Source organism: Girardinichthys multiradiatus, chromosome 24, assembly GCF_021462225.1.
Source record: "Girardinichthys multiradiatus isolate DD_20200921_A chromosome 24, DD_fGirMul_XY1, whole genome shotgun sequence".
NCBI classification, from domain to species: domain Eukaryota; kingdom Metazoa; phylum Chordata; class Actinopteri; order Cyprinodontiformes; family Goodeidae; genus Girardinichthys; species Girardinichthys multiradiatus.
This window is the reverse complement of record NC_061816.1, coordinates 5,796,523-5,816,796: the sequence shown is the minus strand read 5'-3', so window position 1 is coordinate 5,816,796 and position 20,274 is coordinate 5,796,523. Positions and strand designations below refer to the sequence as shown.

General features: G+C 41.7%; 1 protein-coding gene across 2 annotated transcripts in view; it reads left to right on the top strand.

Annotated features, from left to right (window-relative positions):
• Nucleotides 1–16,106, top strand: part of ahr1b (aryl hydrocarbon receptor 1b) — a 31,640-nt gene extending 15,534 nt beyond the window's left edge. For both annotated transcript variants that reach the window (XM_047355902.1, XM_047355901.1), the window contains 2 exons: nt 2–1,253; nt 12,202–16,106. In XM_047355902.1, coding sequence (XP_047211858.1) covers nt 2–1,253; nt 12,202–12,360 — 1,411 coding nt within the window. In that variant the 3' untranslated portion in view covers nt 12,361–16,106. The remainder of the gene's footprint in view (nt 1; nt 1,254–12,201) is intronic.
• Nucleotides 16,107–20,274: the final 4,168 nt, after the last annotated feature.

Sequence of the window (20,274 nt, the reverse complement as noted above, 5' to 3'; positions counted from 1 at the left end):
GGGAGGAGGAAGGAGGAGAACACCTGAGGAAGAGATCGATGCACCTTCCCTTCACCTTTGCCACCGGAGAGGCTCTCCTATACCAGACTGGCCACCCGCTGCACGGCTTCCCTGATTCCTCTAATGGCAAAGCCAGAGGCAGCAAGTCAAAAAAGGGCAAAGTGGAGAAGAGCTCCTCAGATGAACTGAAGCCAAACTCTCTGCTGGGGGCGCTGATGAGTCAGGATGAATCTGTGTACGTCTGCCAGCCAGATACAGACTCCCGGATGTGCTACCACGGCAACAGGCCTGGTGAGCTTGATGTCTTGTTGAGCAGTACCAACTGGAATATTGTCTCCAACCGGGAGGTGGAGACGTGTAACGGGGATGGTTTTGATCCTCTTCTGTCGACATTGGACTCTCTGTCATTGGATGAAGGGGAAAGCTGCTCCAACAGTGAGCTTTTCAGTGCTCTGGAGAGTCTGGGCCTAAACGCCGACGACCTGGAACTGCTGCTGCTGGATGAGCGGATGATGCAGGTGGAGCTGGATCCCAACCATGTTCCTACTCTGAGCGACCTTCTCACCAATAACGAGATCCTCACTTACGTCCATGACACGCTACAGAGTGAGACAGAGAACGGAGTCCCATCTTCAGACCCCAGCTCCATCCCCCAGCATCCATCTTTGACGCCTTCAGCCCCTCTGGACCCCCCCACCTTCAGGCACCCCATCGTCCAGCTGTCGCAGCAGATGCACCAGCACATCCAGTCTGCCTCGCATCCCGAAGTGTTCCGAGCCAACAATCCAACAGGTTTATCTGACAGCCTCTGGGTGGACCACCATCATCAGACTCCACTGAGAGGTCCACAGCTGGACGGTGAGCATCTAAACCCACATCTGGAGTCACAGTGGCAGCTGCAGATAGACACAGAGAGCACAACTTTATCAGGCTTCCAGAACGGATCTTACATTCCAAACCAGATCACAACGTTCCCCTTGAACCTGGAGGTTAACCTCCCAGATTATAGCACCCCCAGCCCTTCAGATGAATGCACCACACTGCTAAATGGCGGGACAGCAACGGAGGTCAGTCAGCATCAGAGTGTGGTGACCACAGCGTCGCCCACACATCTGGGTGGGCAGAAACAGATCTCAGTGTCCTGTTTGTCCCATGGAACGCCGCAGTTGGAGCAGCTTGTTTCTCTACCGCAGTCACGGCACAGCCTGCTCACCCTCGGCTACAGCATGTTCAGTCCTGCAGCAGACGGAAAGGTGAGAAGCCAAGAGAAGATGGTAACCTGATAGGATGTTTATGATAGGATGTTTTATTTCCTGTCAGCTGTCAGAGTTGAACTCCACACTGAAAGGAACTTCAGAATTTAGCTAATGCACTTCTAGTTGTTAAAACCATCCAATACTAAATATATTTTTTGTGGATATACACCTAAAATGTCTGGAAGAGCCTACTTCCATTTAAGTAGCTCTGAGGATTGGATAGGTGTGGTCCATCCGTCCGTCTGTCTGTCTATAAAATCCTGTTAAACACTTGAACTCACGTTCTACTTGCCCCACGAAGCCGAGGTCCATCCTCTTTGCCCTGCACCCTGCAGCCTTTGGATGAGGCCAGAAGTCTCTGCACCAACATATAAGCAAACATCAACAAACCCCTGCAGCTCTGTGCTGCTCCCTTTCCCTGTCAGGAAAATGGATTATTTGATTTCTGAGTCGGCTCTGGAGGCCCGGGGCCGACGGGGAGATCAGAGTAAACTGCAATGATGCAAGTGGACAAGTCATGTAAATACGATGAGGGAGAGATGGGCCGGGCCGGCACTGAGTCAGTTTAAATTTAGGGGTTTCATATTTTAGTGGAAGATCTACTTGGCTTTGTGCTGACTGTTTAGTAGAATCACATTTTGTTCATTTGGTGAATTATCTTGACTTCTGCTAGATTTACCCAAATCTGACTATACTGATTAGATCCAGTGCTTCCCTGCAGGATTCTGTTCCTACACAGGGTGGTTGGCAGCTACTGAAATGTAAACGTCGCTGTAAACGGTGAAGGTTTCAGTCTTGATTAAAAGAGCGCAGAGGTTCTTCACACTTATTCCTGCCTCCCCTTGTTCGGTTCTGGTCCTGGCGACACTGGGTGAACAGGTCTCTGATGACCTGTGGGGTTTACTAGGGTCAAACCTGACTAATGATGTTAGTAAGTTCATTTATTTACAGACTCAATCTGGCTGACTCAATCTGAGTCCATAACTTCACTTAGGTTTCTAGCATGTTCTGTAGTTCTTAGCCTCAGTGATATTATGGATAAAGCTAGTGACTGTAGGGGACTATTGTGACACTAAAATGTAAAGTTGAGTGTCATCAATATACATTTCGGGGCTAAAACCAATGACTTTTGTCTTTTTAAAAAGAATTTTTTTATTTTTTCTTTCCTTTCATAACACAATCTCCATACATAGCTGGTCAATCACATGTTGATACATAGCAGCACTAGACAGTAGTATCCAAAGCTACACTTAGTAGATGAGCTGTACTCCACATGGGTCCATCTGTCCATTCATTCACAGAACATCCTAGAGTCTAAATGAAAGTTCAGTCCCAGGACCTCTAGTGGTTTCTTCCATTTTTGCAGAAAAATATCCATCCCACCTTCAGCATAATATCCAAGTTTTATCATAACAGACACATCCAGGAGTGTTGACTTCCATATATAAATGGAGGGAGGTTCATGTCCGACCCACATTGACAAAGTAGTTTTTCTTGCCAGCATTAGAAGAGTTTAAATAATTTCTTCCTGCCTGTATCAAAGAGTCTGGAACCCTTCCAAGCAAGCATATTAGTGGACCTACAGGCACGTCTTTCCTTATTGCTTTGCTAATGTTACCACATACTGCCCTCCAGAATGAACGAATGATGCTACATTCCCATAGACAGTGGAGTATTTTCTGATTTGGATCTTACATTTAGGACAATTTGGAGAAACTCCACTTTTGTGCTTACTGTAAATATATGGGGAAATATAAACATTGTGCAGTGTGTTAAATTGCAATTCTTTATATCTATTGGATATTGAGACCCTGGAGGACAGCAGCAACAATTTATCCCAAACATCACTCTGTATTTCACATTTAAGTAAATTACACCAGGATTTCCTCAGCCATTCAAGTTTTTCCAAGGTCAAACCATATATCTCAGTACAAAATATTGGTATAAAGTGCTTCTGCGCTCTCTGGTTCAACAGAAACATTTCTAACAGATGTGATTCTTCTGACAGATTCAAGGAGCCGACTTTCTATAGCACGTAATGTCTAATCTGAAGATATTTGTCGAAATCCTTATTTGACAGGTGATAGTCAGATTTCAGGAACTCAAATGTTTTAAAGTTTCCATTATCAAACAAGTCATATATTCTTTTTATTCCCAATCTTTGCCAGCTTGTAAAGTTTAATCCCACATTTTGTAGTGAGAGTTCTGGGTCATCTAGTGTTAATAAAATATTAAATGAGCTACCTTTAAACATTGTTCTCAGTTTCCCCCATGCCCATACTGCATTTTTTATCAAGACGTTGTCTTTAACCATACATGGTAATTCATTTGGACGTCTCCCTAACAAGTTCAATGGGTGAAAGGGTTTACATATTGCTGACTCCAGCTCTATCCAAGGACGTTGTAACTGCCCATTGGCCGAGGATTAGAGCATTCTGGCCTGAATGGCCTATATATAGTATTCTATATTTGATAAGCCCCCTCGCCCCATTTCTTCGGCAGTTGTAGTGTGGCTAATTTGACTTCCTGCCAGCCCAGATAAAATCTGTCATTGCTTTATTGATCACTTTAATATCCTCTGATGTTAATATCACGAACAGCATAGATATGAGATATATCATTTTGGGAGTACTGACATCTTAATAAGGTTAATTCTGCCTAGAAATGATATCGGAAATCTGGTTAGACTGTCTTTGAGTTCTTTTATCAAACAGTTAATATTTTTTACATATAGTTGGTCAGTTGTCTGTGTAACCTTAACACCTAGGTATACAAATCCTGCTGGGGCCCAGCGGATAGGCTCAGTGGTACCTCTTTCACCCTGGGGCATAACCTCTGATTTGTCCAGATTAATTTTATAGCCAGATATTTGACCAGACTTTTCAATACACTCAATCACAGCTGGTAGTGATTTAGTTGGTTCTGTTAATGTTAATAAGATGTCGTCTGCGTATAATAACATTTTGTGTTGCTACGGACCAATAGTTACTCTTCGAAAATGCCGGTTTTGCCTGATAGACATTGCCAAAGGCTCAATTGCCAGAGCAGAAAGGAGAGGAGATAATGGACTTCCCTGTGCTGTGCCTCTGTTTAATTTAAAAGGAGCTGACAGGAGACCATTTGTTAAAACCAAAGCAGTTGGAGCTCTATATAGAAGCTTGACCCAAGCCAAATAATTTGGTCCAAATCCAAATCTTTTCATTATGTCAAACATGTATTCCCACTCAACTCTATCAAATGCTTTCTTCGCACCCATAGAAATGATTGGCCCCTGCATCTGATTAACATTCAGATAGTGGATAATATTGAAGAGCCGTCTTGTGTTATAATATGAGTTTCGTCCTTTAATAAACTCCTTCTGAACTGAACCCAAGACGAATGTCAAAACCTGCTCCAACCTACCGGCCATTATTTTGGATAGCATTTTGTTGTCCACCCCCAGCATACTAATTGGTCGATATGAAGAGCATTGTTATGGGTTATTAATGTAATATTTGCACTATACATTGATTCTGGGAGTTCCAATTCCTCAAATGATTTGTTGAAGACCCTCAATATCAGGTTGCTAACTCTCCCCTTCATCACTTTAAAGAACTCAACTTGAAAACTATTCGCTCCCGGACATATCTCTGACTGGAGTGCTGAGATGGCCTTGTCCACTTCCGGTTGGGATATAGGAGACTCCAGAAGGGCATCCAGCCTCCCTGGTATCTGTGGAAAAGTTAAATTATGTCAAAAAAAACGGCCTGTTTTGTGCTTCTCCATATTGATCAAACATTAAATCCGTTTCTGCTTTCCTAGTTATCAGATAATATAGTGTGGCTCTGGTGATTTTAAGTTCAGATAATATCTGTTCTTCTTTTGTTGAATAGTAAGTCTCCTCCAGTTGCTTTATTTTTTTTTCCAGTTTCACTTGCTTTACCAATCTCAGTTTTTTTGTGTAGCTTGAATTTGAGATAATTACCCCTTCATATCAGCCTTATAACTATTCCATAAAGTTCTTGGGTCAATGTCGTCTTTATCATTTAGCCTTAAAAATAAATCTGTTTGTTCCTCGATAAGCTTTGTAAACTTTCCATCCAGTAACAGGAACGTGTTCATTCTCCAATAAAATGAGCGTTCAGGGGGTCTTAGAGAGAGCATGACCAGATTTACAGGCGCATGGTCCGAGAGAGCCATAGGGCCGATATCTATCTGATCAATCAAGTGATTAAGACCTCCAGACATAAAAATATAATCAATCCGGGATGCCGACCGATGTGGACGAGAATGGAATATAAACTGCTGTGCCCGGGGATTATGCTGCCTCCATTCATCTAAGAGATCAAACTCCTGCATAATCTTTAAGAGAGCCTTAGCATTTTTAGATTGGTCTATCTGTGATGGCTACCTATCCATTTGAGGGCAAAGTGCACAGTTAAAATCACCTCCCATAATAATATTGGTACAGTCCATAGCTGCTAGTTGGCAGTATAAGGATGTATAAAATCCCTCATCTTGGACATTAGGTGTATATACGTTTCCTAACATGATATCCTCTCCATACAGTACTCCTCTCACTAGGACAAATCTTCCGTCCATTTCAATATATGGGGCTGTGACAGTAAAGGGTAATTTAACAATGCAATATATACCACCCCTCTTATTACTTGAATAAGATGACAAAAATGTCTGCCCTACCCAATCTCTGCAATATGTTTTATGCTCTTCATTGTTTAAATGTGTCTCTTGAAGAAAAGCTATCTGGGCCCCATCTTTTTAAAGAGAATGAAGAACAGATTTTCTCTTTACTGCATTGTTGGACCCCCGGATATTCCATGTGCTAATCCTAACCGACATCATACACAAGCTGCATCCTGAGCTGTATGCTGCAACAACTCTAACCAAAAAGTATTTATGTGACCAGTCTATGACTTCTAATAGAACATCAAAAAACAACAAATGTTCCAAGCAAAAACATAACTGCAACCAAAAGAAACAAACTAAAATTATTATTATTATCTTGACTTAACTACACCTCAAACTTGTAAAAATGTAATTGTAGGGGGGAAGAAGAAAAAAGCAAAACAGGCAAACAGACCCTGACTGTAAATTCTCCTCACCCGTATGCCTTATTTAGGCCACTGGTGTTAACAAATCTTCTATTTATAACCAAGGAATTATTAAAGAACCTCTCGACTTTCTGAATCAGTCCAACCTGAATTTATAAATCATACCTTAAACATTTCACACTCATAAGCAGTCTGAACCTTCAGCTCAGTGAGATCACTTTGGAGATGTCAGTTTCTTAATATAATCGTTTATTTGTTCCATGTTTGTAAGGGAAGTGTCGGCATCATTAGGGTGGAAGATCTTGATAACTGCTGGATACAGAAAAGAGTACCTCATCCCTGCTTCACGCAGCTCCTTCCTTTTTAAAATTTAATTCCGTTCAATTCGGTTTATTTATATAGTGCCAATTTACAACACATGTTGTCTCAAGGCACTTCACAAAAGTCAGATACATACATTCCAATTAATCCTAACCATTGAACAGTGCAGTCAGATTCAGTTATTCACTCAAATTGGATAAAAAGTTTTTCTATCTAAGGAAACCCAGCAGATTGCATCGAGTCAGAGATCTGTAGCAGTCACTCCTTTCTGGATGAGCATGTAGAGACAGTGGACAGTCACTGGCGTTAACTTTGCAGCAATCCCTCATACTGAGCATGCATGTAGCAACAGTGGAGAGGAAAAACTCCCTTTTAACAGGAAGAAACCTCCAGCAGAACCAGAACCAAGCTCAGTGTGAGCGGCCATCTGTCACGACCGACTGGGGGTTTGAGAGAACAGAGCAGAGACACAAAGAGAACAAAGAAGCACTGATCCAGGAGTACTTTCTATGGGAAGGAAAAGTAAATGTTAATGTATGTAGCTTCTTTAGTCGTTTCATCTAGAAAGAAAGAACAAATAAACTCTGAGCCAGTTTTCAAGGTTAGAGTCTGAAAGAGAGCACATATACAGGTCCTTCTCAAAATATTAACATATTGTGATAAAGTTCATTATTTTCCATAATGTAATGATGAAAATTTAACATTCATATATTTTAGATTCATTGCACACTAACTGAAATATTTCAGGTCTTTTATTGTCTTAATACGGATGATTTTGGCATACAGCTCATGAAAACCCAAAATTCCTATCTCACAAAATTAGCATATTTCATCCGACCAATAAAAGAAAAGTGTTTTTAATACAAAAAACATCAACCTTCAAATAATCATGTACAGTTATGCACTCAATACTTGGTCGGGAATCCTTTTGCAGAAATGACTGCTTCAATGCGGCGTGGCATGGAGGCAATCAGCCTGTGGCACTGCTGAGGTCTTATGGAGGCCCAGGATGCTTCGATAGCGGCCTTTAGCTCATCCAGAGTGTTGGGTCTTGAGTCTCTCAACGTTCTCTTCACAATATCCCACAGATTCTCTATGGGGTTCAGGTCAGGAGAGTTGGCAGGCCAATTGAGCACAGTGATACCATGGTCAGTAAACCATTTACCAGTGGTTTTGGCACTGTGAGCAGGTGCCAGGTCGTGCTGAAAAATGAAATCTTCATCTCCATAAAGCTTTTCAGCAGATGGAAGCATGAAGTGCTCCAAAATCTCCTGATAGCTAGCTGCATTGACCCTGCCCTTGATAAAACACAGTGGACCAACACCAGCAGCTGACACGGCACACCAGACCATCACTGACTGTGGGTACTTGACACTGGACTTCTGGCATTTTGGCATTTCCTTCTCCCCAGTCTTCCTCCAGACTCTGGCACCTTGATTTCTGAATGACATGCAGAATTTGCTTTCATTCGAAAAAAGTACTTTGGACCACTGAGCAACAGTCCAGTGCTGCTTCTCTGTAGCCCAGGTCAGGCGCTTCTGCTGCTGTTTCTGGTTCAAAAGTGGCTTGACCTGGGGAATGCGGCACCTGTAGCCCATTTCCTGCACACACCTGTGCACGGTGGCTCTGGATGTTTCTACTCCAGACTCAGTCCACTGCTTCCGCAGGTCCCCCAAGGTCTGGAATCGGCCCTTCTCCACAATCTTCCTCAGGGTCCAGTCACCTCTTCTCGTTGTGCAGCGTTTTCTGCCACACTTTTTCCTTCCCACAGACTTCCCACTGAGGTGCCTTGATACAGCACTCTGGGAACAGCCTATTCGTTCAGAAATTTCTTTCTGTGTCTTACCCTCTTGCTTGAGGGTGTCAATAGTGGCCTTCTGGACAGCAGTCAGGTCGGCAGTCTTACCCATGATTGGGGTTTTGAGTGATGAACCAGGCTGGGAGTTTTAAAGGCCTCAGGAATCTTTTGCAGATGTTTAGAGTTAACTCGTTGATTCAGATGATTAGGTTCATAGCTCGTTTAGAGACCCTTTTAATGATATGCTAATTTTGTGAGATAGGAATTTTGGGTTTTCATGAGCTGTATGCCAAAATCATCCGTATTAAGACAATAAAAGACCTGTAATATTTCAGTTAGTGTGCAATGAATCTAAAATATATGAATGTTAAATTTTCATCATGACATTATGGAAAATAATGAACTTTATCACAATATGCTAATATTTTGAGAAGGACCTGTAATTAGTTACAGTAGAAGGTGCTCTGCTCCTTCCTTCAACCCAAGAATTCTGATGTTTTGTCTACAGCTCTGGTTTTTAAAACTTTCCAAGCGGTCTTGCATCTTTTTCAGATGGCTTTCCAACATCGCCACCCGCAATACATCAGTAGCCGTAACATCTTCCAGGTCTGACATCCGCTGCTCCGCTGTCCCCGGTCGTTCCATAAAGCCGTCAAATATTTCAGAAAGCTCCGTAACTGGTTTAATCAACACAGCCAATTTACTATCCAGCATTTTCGCTATGTTAGCCGATACGCATTCCACCACTGAATCTTCCAAGTCTCTGTTAACCTCTTCTTTGTCCATAGTGCTGGCAATATCTTCACCCATAGAGCCCTCCTCATTGCCGAAGCTAGCACTTGTGTCGGTAGCATTAGGGTTGGCTTTCCCCTCTTTTTTGCGGGTACCTTTCTTCTTGCTTGACCCATGATGTGCAAGAAGATGTCAAGTGACATTTCATAAGCTTCGAGTTGGTTCTTACCAGTGGAGTTTTAAGTAAAAGTCGTGTTCAGGAAATCTAGCGTGAAGCCGAAAGAAATCACATTCGCCTAGCTCTGTGCATCACGTGACCCCCCAACTTTTGTCTTTTTTGCATCAAGCTAGATCAATCCTGGCCTCATCCAACCAATGATATTAAAGACACACCTAATCAGGGAATGTAATTTAAAGAGGTAGTATGGTAACAGATGAATTTAAGTATCATCAATATATCTTTAGTAAGACATAGTGTAATGCTCTGTAACCTGAGCTAGGGAAAGCATATTAGTGGTGAATAAATGTTGCTCAAGAACGAATCCTTGAGGAACTCCACATTTGATGTACAGTATGTTTGCTCAAAGTGATAATTGCTAAATGACACAAAGTATTCTTTTTCTACCAAGTAAGACATTAATCAGTTTATGCAATGCTTCTAGATGTTATTAATTTATTAATTATCTTTATGTGGTTGTTAAAATTGATCTCTGAGTCCATAAACTCATCTTGATTTTGGAATGTTCTGAAGTCTTTAGGTTCACTTGATCTAGGGGAATGTGGATTTCTAATCTTGTTAACATTATTGGGCCAAAATCAAATACTTTTGTTTCTTCTGCATCAAGCTAGAGCAAACTGTGGGCCACCAAACCACTGATATTAAGGGCACACTTAGTCAGAGAGTGTTAATTACAGCAGTAATTTGGTGACAGAAATATAAGGTTGAGTGTCATCTACATACAGTAAAATATGTTTTAATACTCTGTTAATGGAGGTTTAGGTAGCATGTAGCTATTAAATAAAAGTTTCCCAAGAATTAACCCTTTAGGAACCTCACATTTGCTTTTTGTTAGTTTAGATTAATAATTGCCAGATGACCATAAATTGTCCCCGTCTGCGTAGTAAGATGTGATATAATTGCAGCTCTGAAGATCTAGGAATGATAGAAGTTTCTGATGCCTCCCTGTTAAAGCACATGTCTTTTTAAAAGCCAGGTACAGTAATTAATATTTAGGGTTAGGGTTTTCATCGATACTCAATGACAGATTAAAGGAAAATGGAATAAAAACAATCAGTAAGTATGATGAAGATCCATGGATGCTAAAAACACAAAGCGAGGATAAAGAGGAAAGCAGTTGGATGTCCAAACAGTCCTCATTGTAAAACTGTTTAAGGTAATAAGATCCCAATAGTCAGTTCTGCCTACTTCCAGGATTTAAAACAGGAACGTGGTGAAAAATCTCAAAAACCCTGTGGTGTGTCTGTCTGCCCCATAAAGCAGGTTGCCATTCTTAGCTTAGCTGCAAATACGCAAACAGGAAGGAGGAACCATGAAGCTGGTTTGATATAAAGAAATTCATGAGGCTCCTGTTTTATAAAGTGTTCTGGATCAGCTGGGCCTCCCTGTTATCCTGTACTGTTTTGTGTTCCTCCAAGCATGACAGCAGCATTTGAACAGAAAAAACAAACTGCCAGATCAGGATAAAGATGAAATGAATTATGAGCGAGGACAGGACAGCAGACTGGCAGTGAGTACAATAATGAATAGAATAAGGCCGGGACGAGCCGCGGTCGGCCCCCAGAGACAGCCGAGCCCAGCAGGCATCCCTCCATCCCCGCCCCATTCAGCCTCCTCTGTTATTCTTCAGGGTCAGTGGCTGTCGCTGAAAGAAAAATACTGGCATGCTGGCCAGTCAGGCATGAGCACTGCTGACCTACAATTTATCTGTCATCATTACCTAATGCTGCAAACACAGGACGGGGCGTGCAGAGAGACACGGCTCGCAGCACTGAGACTGTCTGTACAGGAGGATACACTCAGTATATTCATGCCTTCTCCTGCTCTCCTCAACAAGCCTCCAAAACAGAACATGCACTATAGCTTCAACCATACTCATCTAATTGTTTTAAAGCTCTAGCTGCAGCGACGGATGGGAAAATGGTTGGATTTACAAGAGGAGGATCCTGATGATGTCTGAACATAGTTTTCAAATACTAATGAACAAGCATGAGACCGTTTGTCCATACATCCATCCATAGGATGCACCCAATAAATCCTGGAGGCATCCTGATCAGATGCCAGGCCATCTCAACTAACTACTTTCAATGTTAAGGAGCAGGGTCTCTAGTCCAAGCTTTTCACCTTATCTCTAAGACTGAGCCCACCTACCAAAGACTGGAAGCTCGGTTCAACTGCTTGTATCTAGTGTCTCACTGTCATGATATCTGATGATTTTAGGACAATAACTACTGACAAAGCCTCCGTCTATTGGTCTACATCTTCTCCATCCCCCTATCACTCCTAAACAAGACACCAAAAAACTTTTACTCTTCCCCTTGAAGAGAAAGGTCATTCCCAACCAGGAGCATCAATCCAACTTTTTCTGGTGGAGAACCATGGCCTCAGACTTGGACTTGCTGACTCTCATCCGAGCCGCGTCACACAATGAGAAGCTGAGGTTCCTAAACCTGATCCCCTCCTCATCACAAAACCTCTTTAGATTCTGTCCGTGAACACCACAAACAGGATCAGTCACATGGGATGGTTCCGGCAGAGTCCAACCTGCACTGAGAACATACCTAAACGCGTGAGCAAAGCTCTTGTTTTGGTGATGCAGAGATTGTGTGTTTTGGGCATGCCAATGTCTAGCATTTTATATGATATCTTTTAGTGTTTCCAATAACCGATTGTGTCAGTTATCATGTTAAACCATTCAGTTTGTTTTAAACTCTTTGTGAACAAATCTCAGGTGCTCTTTATGTTCTTTTGAGTCCCTGATGATAAGACTAAAACTTTCTGAATCTCTGTGTGTTTTGTTTTCAGGTGGAGAATGGCTGCCTCCTCAGTTCCACCAACAGAGGGTACGTCAGGACGTGTATAATTCCTGGAAGGAGCGGCGTGGACGCGAGTGACATCACTGTGTCTTGCCCTGACAGTGTCTCCAACTTGCAGGACCCCCAGAAATCTGAATTCTTCCCCTGACTGGATGAAGCAGAGCAGAGGTGGGACAGATGGGAATGATCAAGAAGTTTGGATCATTCTTCACAACGATTGTTCTGATGTCTCATCTCAACCTAACACTGCTATGGTTCGGAGAAAAACATCATCAAGCAGAGGACCCTTTTCACTGAAACAGTTCAGTTCCTCAGTGTTCAGAGAAGCGTCCTGCTCACTGGAACAAGATTGGATGAATTTCCTGAATGAAGAGACATCTTCATTCAGATCCCTTCCACTCAGAGGAGCTGCTGAGAAGGTTTGATGTTCTCTCTCCTCATTACTGCTGCTTCTATTCCACCTTTTAAGATTAATGTCCTCTTATGCAAACAGATGTTGGTTTAATATCAGCGTGGTCTGAAATAATCTGCAAGGCTCAGACTCGAAGAGCGTTTAAATCTTCTAAACAAGAAGCTTTAGTTAAGAGTTTAGTGTCGTCACGTGGTGCAAACACGGACCGGAGATAAACTGTAGCATCTTTATAGTCTATCAGAAGATATTTGACAGAAACTAGGCCACAGATGGAGATTTTAAAACAATTTGCAGTATTTTAATTAAGAGTTTATCTAACAGGAGAGAAATATTCTGTATTTTCCTGTATGTTCACTGCTGTTAGATTCCTCTTGGACCAGAAACACCAACAGGTTTGGAAGATTAGGGGTGAGGTTGGGTGGTTTACATGAGCGCACAGAAATCTAGAAAATAACATTTCCTTCTTCTTGTTGAAGTTATTAAAAAGAGATTTAAGCAGAAGAAAAATGAGAGCACTGAAAACCTGATGCTGCGTTTTGAGGTTCATGGTGGTTCTGTCCGTTAGGGACACAGTCATAGAGGGCCGGATTTGTACGAGAAAAGTCGAAAAGCATTTTTTTTATTTTCTGACTGGAGGTGGTGGAAGGAGCTCCAGTTAATGCCTTGTCTTGGAAACAAACTCTCGCCGAGTGGGAAAAACTAAACGCACTCACCGCCTCGGCAGATATGATGACCTAACTGTAGATACGTTTGTTTTCATTTAACGAGTTTTGGATCTATAACAGAGAGCACTTAAACCACTGACCTAATCAGCAGGTTCTGTTCAGTCATGGCAACAAAGTAATTACACCCGCTTTTAATTTTAGAGTACCTTGCATTTGTTTCGCTTCAGCCATTCTGTTGTACATTAGCAGCTGTTTTTGGGTTCATTGTTCTATTGATGACCCTGTTTGGTCCAACCTTCAGCCTGCATTTGTCTTTAGAGTCCTTTGGTGTACAGAGGAGTTCACGGTCATCTGAAAGGTGCCCAGGTCCAATGGCCGCAACGCAAGTCCTGATCAACACTCTTCTACCACAGTGCTTGATAGTTGGTGGGAGGTATTTTTGCTGATATCCAGTGTTGCGTTTTCTGGTTGAGCTGTACATTATGACCAAACATTTCTACTTTCTTATCTGTTCCAATTACAAATTTGGAAAAGTCTTGTGGTTCATTCAGATACAACTCTGCAATCCGCGGTCATGCTGCAATGTTGTTTTTAGAGAGTAGAGGTTTTCTCCTACAATCCTTCCAAACAATCATACTTGTTAAGTCTTTTCATAATTGTCTTCTCGTTACCTTTAACCTGCTAACTGAGGCCTGTGGAGTCTGAGATGGAGCTCCTGGGTTTTTTGCACATACTCTGAGCATTGATTGCTCTGACTTTGGGGTGAATTTGCTGGGACGTCCACTCCTTGGAAGATTGGCAAATGTCTTAAATGTCAAATGTCGGGCTTCAAATAACTATGAAATGGTCTCATGACCCTTCCCAGATAGATGGGTAGCCACTGTTGCTTCTCTAAGGTCATTGCTGATGTCTTACTGCCTTGGCATGGTGTGCTCCAAAGCAGAAAACTATCAAAACCCTGATTTTATAAGTTATAGATTGTTACTGCTACTTACTTTCTTAACTCTTGTGGAAGCTGCAATGGGGTACTTAATTTTTGCACATACCACCTTTTAGGTTGGCTTGATGTTTGTTTGTTTAAGAAATAATGACAGTGTGGATCTGTTGTGTATCTTTTGTACAGTTGAGGTTAGATTTAATTCATTTTAGATCCCACCAGGGAGCAGACAATCGTTTATATCCTGAAGACATAAAACTCCACAATTAAAAGAGGGTGTGCTTTCTTTTTACCATGACTGCAAATTAGACGAAGGTGTTTACAAGTTAAATTCTGGTGCTGTTTGTCAGCGGCTTTAGTTGGAGACTCAAACCAAACAGTAAAACAAGCTAACACCAGCAGAGCTCTAGGTCTTATACGTTCGGAGTCTCTGAAAGGTTAAAGAGTTTGAACTTAGGTGGTTTTTGAGTTGTTTCTTAAGATCCGAACAAATTACCTCTTTGTGAAACACTCCCACAGCATGATGCTGTCAACACCATACTTGACTACTGGGTTGTTCTTAGGTTTGAAAGTGTCACATTGACTCTTCAAACAAACCTCTTGTCTTTGTGACCAGACAGCTCGTTGATTTGCTTAGCAGCAAATTACAGCAGGACTCAGGTTTCCAGTTCTTGGCAGGCTTGAGCCTTGGTGGTTCCCTGGTTGTTCCTGAGCTTCCTAACCAATTCCCTTTGGGTGAAGCAGTCCCACAGCATGATGCTGTTACCACCATACTTGACAGTTTGTACACTGTTCTTAAATCTGCACATAATTTTATCGGAGGGGGGCAGTTTGGGTCCTGCTTTAGACCTGATTTAAGTACAAATATTTGAACTGGTGATCTTAGAGTCTGGAGGTGTTCAGACATGGCTCCAAAAGATTGTTCTGACCAAACTGTGATCCCCTGAAACCAGGTGTGAACAGGCTAACCCTCAGAGTTGCGCATTCAGAAGAGCTGCTGCCATGTTTCTTTCCTCCCACTGCGACAGACCGACCACGCTGCTCCAAAGTAACTGCAGAGACCGTGACTTGGCTGTCTCCTTTCTGACCCAAAAGCGGGTTCTTTACTCAGACGGGACAACGTTTAGCATTTAGCACCAACTCAGAAACCAAATGAGAAATGTCGGGAGTCCAGTGTGGCTTGGAAGAAGGTGCTTCAGGGTAACCTGCAGCATCAGCGGACGACAATCAAAAGAACAACAAAATGCATTTACAGGTTTGCCTCGGCTGGTTTTATACTTCTGTGACTTTTCTTAGAAAACTGATTATTTAAGAGCACTTATAAGATCAAATGCTGTATGAAGACAAATTATAAATTAAAGCATCATTTTTAAAGATGTTAGGAAACTAAAACAGTACGGTTGTGTATGTGTGTGTTAAATGTCTATTATCACTGGGCTTACAAACTCTCTCCAGCACTGAACGGACTCTTAAAGGAGGAAAAAAAGCATTTTACGATGTAGGAATATTGTTCCTGTGTTCTGTTTTTATGTTTCGGGGAGTTAGTCACTTTAGCAGAAACAAAAATGGTGCCATATGAGTAAGCTGAGGCTTGCTTAGTTCAGTGTTTCACAAATAAAAAGGGCACAAGAGAAGCATTTTTCTGTGTTAAAATGTGTTTTCTGATGTTTTTCTAATCCACGTTGTCCACCTGTTACCCAAACTTTCCTCACACCGTTTTCGTCCGCGTTAGCTCAATTATTTTATGACTGTTCTTCACTAAAGCTCATAGTTGTTTGTAAAACTTTTGTTAAAAAAAAGAAGAAGGAATGCAGTTTGTCTCTGAGATGTGTGTCGAAATGTGCTCTGAGATGCTGGAAATAAAGGATTTTGTGCAATCAGTCATTTGTTACCTCTTTGCAAACAACTGCTGCTCTCAGGGCCTGTTGTTCCCTTACCTGCCCACAAGGTGTCAGTGTAGCTGCCAACCCCTTTTAAAACAGAACATCTTACAAACAGAATGAAGAGAAAGGCTAGTGAGAAATTAAGAAAATAAGACATATCCAACAGTTAGGAATGAATTGAAAGCCAGCACCTAGCTGTTTTTGTTTATTTCAGGTCTGTTTAAAAGAAATCCCTCAGAGTCTGAAAACACTGAAAGGATGCATGCCACCAACAACAGCCCAAGGAGGCTTTTAGCTGCTGTTGCTTCAGCAAACACCCATTTCTGCCCTTCTTTTCTTTCGCTTTTTGCACCTGCGGATGTGTGAACTCACACACTGCCAGACGCAAACAAATACACACTGATTCCCAGGGCAATCAACCAGAAACTAACATGACCGCCATATTTCCACCAAAATGGTTTCAGTTGCTTCAGAATATACAACCTATAAAAATCTTAGAGGTTCAAGGTTTACCTTTAACACTTTTAAGGCAGCCTTTCTATTTCAGTTTAAAAAAGAGACACCAAACACAGAAGCACTTGCCTTGGAGTACCTTCTATGGAAAATAAAAAAACAATAGTACAGAAGATAAGGGGCAGCAATAGCTCAGTCAAATGATTCATCCAAAACTAAGACAGAGCTAAATATCAAACCTCTGGGCCAGGCATTCTCTCTGTAGAAATAATAATATAAAAGTATGCAAAGTAAGAAATACCTTCCTTAATCAATTTGTTTGGGAAAGAGACACAGCTAAGAGCTAAGGCACTGGGCCAGGTGTACTCTCAATGTGATAGGAAAACAAAGATAATGACAGCAATGGCTGTGAGAGAAACAGTTTGACACTTTCACAAATGTCAACCTTAAATCAGGCAGCTAGAGTGAGGCCCATAAAGCTTCCTCTTGGAGTGCAAAGCGCTGTCTGCTGCCAGCTCTGAATCTTTCATGAGAGTTTGTCTTCTCCTGCGGTTCTGGGCTGGTTAACTTTGCCCGCTTGTGACGTGATCAATCATCCAAGGAAGATGTTGTGTGTCCCACTTTAGCTCCTGCCTCCACAGGGCGCCTAGCAGGCTCACAGGAAGCGCTCTGAGCAGACCGCTGATACATGGGATGAAGTGTAAGAAAAACACCCCAAACAGGATTCAGCTTCCAAATGCTTTGAGATGTAGATGTTTAAATGGAAACAGAAGAGATTATTGCTTTAAATTATTATAAAATTATTTTATTATGAGTTGTTTGAGCCAGGGACCTGAAAAAGCTCAACAAGCTGATAAAAAAGGCTGGCTCTGTTCTGGGAACTCCTCTGGAACCTCTGGAGATCATTGTGCAAAGAAGGATTCTTCATAAAATGAAGAACATTATGGAGAACCCTGAGCATCCTCTTCATGAGACTGTCCTACAACAACAGAGTGTCTTCAGTCAGAGGCTTCTTCAGATCTGCTGTAAGACGGAGCGCTACAGGAGATCCTTCCTGCCCACAGCCATCAGCATCTACAACGGCTCTTTGAAGAAACCTGCATAATGAGCTACAACAACATTTAAATTCCCTTCGGGATGAAGAAAATATTTTTGAATTTGAATTTAATTTAATGATTTGGTGAAGCTGCAGAATCTGAGCCCAAACGGGCCTTTTGTGAGTGTTTAACACCTCAATCTGCTTTGAGTCACTGCTGCTGCAAAGAGAAGATCTGAAATATTTAAGGAGTGTCTTTAACCATTCAGGCCTTTCTCCGATGGAGATATGGACGCTGTGCTGGTTCTGTGGGTGGGTGTGGAGCCGCTGACCTGCTTTCAGGATGATGCTCCATACTGGCTTTGGTTCAGTTAAGACCTGCTTAATGCATCCATGCTGTTCCTCCATACCCAGAGTTTGTCTTTTAGCATGTTTAGCATTTAATTATTAGAGAATTTAGTTTAACAGAAAAAGTTTCTCCTTGAAAATCAGTTTTCTCCTGAAATGTTCATCCTGCAGAGCCCTGAAGCTCTGATTGATCAAATGCAGATTGATCTTCTCCGTCCTCTTTCACTTCTGGTGTTTTTTGTATCTGTAAGCAGATCTGCAGCAGGACACGCTCCTCTCCCTCTGTGTGCACAGCCAGCCTGCTCCCGTCGGGCTGTCAGTGTGCATTATCTCCACCCCAACGACCACCAAGGTAAAACACCCTGCTGCCCAGCATGAGAGGTCGATGAATAATGAACAGCAGCTTCATTCGGGGGTCTGTAGTCATCTGCTACAGAACAAACGTGGAGTTTAAGGATTAATGACACAAGGTTAGCAGTAAAATGTCCACGTCTGTGCATAAATAACCCGACGCATGATGTGTAAATTTAAAAGCAACAAGCCTGAAGGTCTCTGACACAGAAACGTCCAGACAGAAAACCACAGCCGAAGGTGTTGGGAGAAACCTCCACCTAGTGTCAGTGGAGAACTACTTCCTCACACTCTGTGCTCTTACCACTCCGTGTACAGTCAAGTGTTTTAAATATCAAAAGCAAAATAAGGTGTGAACTGAGCCTGGAGTGTGGCTGTGAAACGTGAGAGCCCAGGTAAAACAAGGCAGCAGAAGGACATCTCAGAGTCTGTTGTTTTTTAACCACAGATGGCGTTTATGAGCGCTCTTTATGGCACTGACAGTATTTATGATCTGCGCTCTAAACAGCAGTTAAACAAACCTCTCAGTCAGGATTTATAAACACCAGAAAATTAAAATAAAGGGGCAGACTGTGTTTATAGAGTCACAAACAGTCCATAGATTCAGCTGTGAAGAGTGATGGTGAACACAGCTTCATGTGGGGAATTTACAGCCTATGAAACAAACATGAGACAGTTTGAAGAAATTCAAAAAACTACCAAAACTTATGGTTTAATTGCAGCTACTTTTTGTAATATACAGGTTACTTTCAGTACTTTCTGGGATTTAAGACTACTTTAAGACTACATAGTGGGATGGATGCTGTCCGGAGAGACGGCATCCATCCCACTTTGGATGGAGCAGCTCTTCTTTCTAGGAATCTGACCGAATTTATTAGTTGTCCAAAACTCTGACAACCCACGGTTCAGACCAAGAAGCAGGGTCGTAGTTTAATACTCCTCTCTGCAGCTTCTGTACTGCTACCCAGCCATTACCCTATTAAGACAGTGTCTCGCCCACGGCCAAAATTGAATAGATTAAAAAATAATCTAAAAGGAGGAAATCAGGAAAATCTCATAAAAATAAACACAACTCAGACCGAAAAGAAAAATAAAACAATTAAATGTGGCCTACTGAACATAAGATCTCTCTCTTCAAAGACTTTGCTAGTTAGTGACCTGATTTGTGACAATCAGATTGATTTATTTTGTCTCACAGAAACCTGGCTGCAGCAAGAGGATTATGTTACTATAAATGAGTCAACTCCTACTAATTATTTAAATTTTCACATTCCTCGAAATACTGGGCGAGGAGGAGGAGTAGCAACCATCTTTCAGTCCGATTTATTGACTAGTCCCAAATCCAATCAATAGCTACAACTCTTTTGAATATTTAATCCTTAGTTTTCCTCATCCAAATTGCAAAGCACTAAAACCACTTCTGTTTGTTGTTTTGTACCGTCCACCAGGCCCTTACTCTCAATTTTTAGATCAGTTTTCAGACCTTTTATCTGATTAATGTTAAATACAGATAAAGTTATTATAGTGGGGGATTTTAACATTCATGTAGACACTGAAAGTGATAGCCTAAATATAGCGTTTAATGCTATCTTAGACTCAATTGGCTTTGCTCAAAACATTAACAAACCTACCCACCTTTGTCTTCATTCTCTGGACCTTGTGTTGACACATGGCATTGAGTGTAAAGACATAACAATATTTTCTCATAACACTGTCCTGTCTGACCATTTCTTAATAACCATTGAGTTTAATTTAACCGAGTACTCCACACCTGAAAGAAAATTTCATTATAGTAGATCATTATCAGACAATGCTGTAACAACCTTTAAAGAATTTGTTCCACTTTTAATTTCCTCATTATCACTGAAAAGCACAGTGGAGGGCAATAATTCTGTTTCTGCCCCTTCACAAATTGATTCTTTTGTTCATAGTGTTTCTTCATCATTGCGTGATGCATTAGACAATGCAGCCCCCTTG